General features: G+C 36.2%; 1 protein-coding gene across 1 annotated transcript; it reads left to right on the plus strand.

Moving 5' to 3' along the window:
* Nucleotides 1–2,070: 2,070 nt before the first annotated feature.
* Nucleotides 2,071–2,703, plus strand: LOC124930260 (protein NRT1/ PTR FAMILY 1.2-like). Its single transcript, XM_047470613.1, has one exon. The coding sequence runs from the start codon at nucleotides 2,071–2,073 to the stop codon at nucleotides 2,701–2,703; it is 633 nt and encodes a 210-aa protein (XP_047326569.1).
* Nucleotides 2,704–5,330: the final 2,627 nt, after the last annotated feature.

A 5,330-nucleotide genomic window follows, 5' to 3' on the forward strand; every position in this document is an offset into this window, starting at 1 on the left:
CACAGAAGCTCTTTTCGAATATAATGTTAGGCAGTCCAAGCACCATCTCATTTTTCACCAGCTCGTTCAACACTCCGAAGTGAAGATGACCGAACCGATAATGCCACTTCATGGACTCATCCTCTAGATCAAGTTGCATACATTTATCTTGAACTATTTTAAGCTCAAGTTTGTACATACGATTTTTCTTCATTTCTACCTGGGCAATGAGTCTCCCAAGTTAATCCTTCAGTTTCATTTCTCGGTCCTTCATTATAGCCGAGTACCCTTTCTCCATCAACTGTCCCATTCTCAGTATGTTGCTTTTGAGATCAGGTACGTAGTAAACATCTCTGATTTCTCCGATTCCCCCATTTTTCTGCTGATACCTGATCGTTCCTCGACCTTTGACGGCTACTTTTGAAGCATCACCGAAAGAAATGGATCCGGACTCCACCTTTGAGAGTATTTTGAATAAGCTCTCGTCGCCGCACATGTGGTTACTTGCCCCAGTATCCAAGTACCAAAATGAGTTATCAGAACAACTTGGTTTGATCTCAGTTTCTGGAATTTTTGTCACCAGCAACAACCCTTCATCTTCTTTCTCAGCAAAGAAGTTTGTTGGTTCCTCCTTTTTCTTCTCGGATCTACAATCTTTGGAAATATGACCCAGCTTCCCGCAATTATAGCATTTTATCGAGTAACAATCCTTGGCAACATGCCCATTCTTTCCACAATTATAACACTCAATATTATTATTTGTGTTTATCCGGCCACCCCGAGCTTGACCTCTGCCATGCCAGTTCTGTTGGCCGACTTGCTCACTTCCTCGTCCTCCTCTTCCTCTACCACCTAGGCTTCTGCCTCTTCCTCTGCCTCTGGTACTCTGAGCATAAAGTACCTTCTCCTCTTTTATTGTCGCCTTCGCCTGGAGAGCCTGTTCAAGAGACTCCTCCTTCTTGTTTTTCCTTCTCTGCTCATGCGCTTATAAAGACCCAACAAGCTCTTCAATGGTGAGCGTTGATAGATCCTTAGATTCCTCTATTGCGCACACAATATTTTCGAAGCTATCTGTCAATGACCTCAGAATCTTTTCAACAACTCGGTTTGATGAAAGACTCTCACCATTCCGATTTAGTTTGTTCACCACGGTCTCTACTCGAGTAATGAACTCAGATACGCTTTCAGACTCTTTCATCCTCATGTTTTCCAGATCGCCCCTTAGGGTTTGAAGTCGGACTTGCTTCACCCGTTCGTCTCCTTTGTTTGCTATTTCGAGTGTATCCCATGCCACTTTGGAAGATTTTGCGTCAGCTATCTTCTCAAAACCAGATTCGTCGACAGATCGATATAATAGATATAGAGCCGCCCTATCTTTAGCTCGAACGACCTTCAACGCGTTCAACTGGGCATTTGAATACCCATCTGTGTTCTCCGGTTCCTCATACCTAGTCTCGACCACATCCCAGTTATCTTGGGAACCGAAAAGGGACTTCATCTGCACCTTCCAGTTGTCGTAGTTGACGCCTTTTGTCAACTTGGGTAGCGGGATGCCATTGGTTATACTTGCCATTCCTATCAAGTGTTTACACTCAACACACACCTCACAAGGCTCTCGATCGCTCTTGTTTTTCTCTTTCAACAGGTTTTCTCACGCTCACCTCACACACAATAGCTCTGATACCAATTTGTTGATAACAAGATGCCAAAATATATCTTTCTTATTATTTCAAATAAATTTTTACAACTCTTTATAGGAAAGAATAGACTCTTCATATGCTTGACTCTTCAAATGACAAAACAAAATTATTCTGCATATTAAATAGCTCCCACTCAAATCTCTTGGTTATCCAATCACCCCTAGTTATTACTCTAAGATTATTAAACATCAAAAAACTAAATACCTTATTAATTAAAGTTTATTCAACATGAAGATCTAAATGAGGAGCTTACTCCAAAGGGAAGTGCTTCAAATCCATGGAGTCTTTGTAGTGTGATCAAGTGGAAGCCTTGAAGAAATTAATGATGTTAATTCCTCTTTGGTCCATAAATTTCAGCCAACCTTCATTCCCAGTCTTGCAAGCCGGTTCAATGGACATATACATCACACAAAACTTCCAAATACCAGCAGCAACCTTCTCCATATTCACGATCATTTCCTTGGTTTCTTGGTTATTGGTACACGGCCGCATACTCATTCCATTCGCATCTTATATTCTAGGAAAGCCTGCACGGTTAAGCCCCATCACTACGATGGGACTAGGGATATTCTTGTCATTTTTATCCATGGTTGTAGCAGCTTATGTAGAGGGTGTGAGGCGATCTATTGCAATAAGAGAAGGGCTTGTGGATAATCCGAAAGGTATGGTTCCAATGTCGGTGTTTTGGCTAGTGCCTCATTACATGTTGATGGGTGTGGCGGAGGCACTGAATATGGTTGCTCAAACGGAGCTGTATATTTGTGAGTTGCCTAAGGGTTTGGCTAGCATTGCGACTAATCTCTCGACCATTTCCATTGGCTTAGGTGGAGTATTAGCTAGTTTTATAATGACTACCATTGATGGGATTACCAAAAGAGGAGGAAATGAGAGTTGGGTCTCTAGTAATATTAACAAAGGTCACTATGTCTATGATTACTATCATTGGGTTCTTGCTGGCCTAGTTTGGTTAATGTTTTATATTTTATGGTTTGTAGTAGGCATTATTATGCCTCTACAAGAATGAAATCAAAGAGATAGTTTTATTTTAAATAGTTATGTAAGAAATGATAACATGACAAAATAAGAAAGATGTATATATTTTGATTATGGTGTTAAACTAAAAAAATATATTATTCTTATTTTTATATTTTAATGATAACAATAATAATAATTAATAATAATCTAGTTGGTTAAACTTAATGTTTAATGTTGCAAGTATAAATCTTTTAATTCTTTTTTGGGAACCAACAAAAGTTGGAGGTCCTATTTAACTAGTAATGAATATGATAGCGAAAATATATTTTAACCTAATATTTTATATATTTTGCTTCATACTTTTGTGTTTACTTTTTCAACCTCATTAAATATTAAGAAAAATAATTTCGGAAGAACTATCACAATTTTACACTATGTAGTCATAATGTTATCAAATCACTAAGTTGACCCATTCATAAAATTTGGAGCATATAAAGTTTAAATAATGTGTTATATTATATTTATATAATTTAGAAAAATAGAAAGATAATAGTTTTAATTATTTATCAATTTTATTTTTAATAAACATTATAATATTTTTTACAAATAACATTAAATAACAAAATAAAAAATGTTTATTTTTTAACTTAATTAGAAAGACATTATCAGTTTACAAGTAATTTTTTGAAAAAACTAAAAATAATGTCTAAAAAGTTTATTTATAATTTTTTATTATAGTTTATTTATTTATTTACACAACTTCAAACTAACCAGACTTAATTATTTTAAAAAATAAAATAAACATTGAGTGTGCAAAAAAAAAGACCAATTCTAATGAAGTATAAAATTTCAAAATAGGGCCCAATAAAACCCTAATATTCCTGCTCTTCAATCCGCCTCCCCTGCCTTGTATTTATAAACTCATAGCAGTTCCTCATTTTCTCATTTTGCACATCCAAATCGAAGAACTCAGATATAGATAATTTATTTATGAATCTTATTCCTGAGATTGTTACAAACCCTTTTCTATCATTTGATTTTTGTCTGTAAATTGAATTTGCTGATACGAAGTGTTGGGAAAAACCCTGACAGAACCACGAAAGAAGAAAACAAAAGAATGAACACATTAACAAAATTTGATAACGGAGTTCGGCCAAAATGTTGCCTACGTCTCCGAGCACTAAGACTATCAATTAATAAGGAAGAAGAGATACAAATTTGGGTGCAATAAACCAAAGAGGGGAGAGTTTCTTTTATACACTAAGAAACTTCCCCAACTCCCATCATCTTCCGATGTGGGATTTATACTAATTTAGAATATAGTTTCTTTTATATACTAAGAAACTTTTTTCACTCCCATCATCTTCCGATGTGTGATTCTAATTGTGCCAAAAACAACAAATCTCCACCTTGGCACAATATCCAAATACTAATTTTCAATATTAAAAAATAAACCTTCAGTGCTTCCAATTAGCGCTCTTCAGCGCCGACTCAAACGCGGAATGTGTTTACCAAATCTAAACAATTAGATTTGATTTTCCCTATGTCTTTCATCTCGAACTCTCTACCCAATTGAGCCTTCAATTTATCAACTTCATATTGGCTCTTTGATGCTATCAACATATCATCAACGTACAAGAGTAGATAGATGTAAGACTCATCTTGCAATTTGTGCAAATACACACATGAACTGAATCTGCTTCTTGTGTACTTGTGCTCCATAAAAAACTTGTCAAGTCGCTTGTACCATTGTCTCGACGATTGCTTCAACCTGTACAATGATCTACTCAACTTGCAAACCCAATTTTCTTTATCAGCAATTTTGAATCCATCTGGTTGATAAATGTAGATTTTCTCGTTCAAATGAACGTGTGTGTCTACGGTCTTCACATCTGGTTGAGCTAGCTCCAAATTCATCTATGCTACCAAGGCCAACAAAATTCCAATGGAAGAGTGTTTAACAATAGGAGAAAGTACCTCATTATAATCATCTCCTTCCTTCTGAGCGTAGTTTTTAGCTACCAATTTTGACGAACGTCAAATTTTTCGGAAAATCCTTCTTTCTTAGCAAAGATCCATTTACCACCAATAACCTTCTTCCCTTTTCGTAGATGTGTCAACTTGCATGTCTCATTCTTCTGAATAGATTGCATCTCATCTTCCATAACACCTCTTCTTTTTCCATTTTCAGTACTTCGACTGACATCTGAAAAAGTGGATGGAACATCATCTACGACTAGAAGTGCATAGGCCGCCATGTCAATAAACCGACCTGGTTTTTGAATAACTCGTCTTGGCCTATTCACAGCAATTGATTCACTTTGTTCTGAAGGTTCTTGGGTCAGAACCTCTTCCTCATTTAACTCTTCGTCTGTCGTCGGAGAGTTACTTCTAGTTGGGCTTATCTTTATCTGCTCAAACTCCACCTGTTGCAGAGTATAATCAATCTTGTTTGGTGTTACCTTATTCAACATTGAATAATCATCAAAAGTAACATCTCTACTGATAATGGTTTTCTTTGCATCCAAACACCAGCGGCGATATTCTTTAACTCTAGTAGTAAATCCCATAAAAAAACCTTCTTTCCTCGTGGATCCAAATTTGATTCAACTCCATGATAATATACAGTAGAACCAAAAATATGCAAAGAATCACAATCAATTGCAAATTTTCCAA

The sequence above is a fragment of the Impatiens glandulifera genome, chromosome 3 (assembly GCF_907164915.1).
Source record: "Impatiens glandulifera chromosome 3, dImpGla2.1, whole genome shotgun sequence".
Lineage (NCBI taxonomy): Eukaryota > Viridiplantae > Streptophyta > Magnoliopsida > Ericales > Balsaminaceae > Impatiens > Impatiens glandulifera.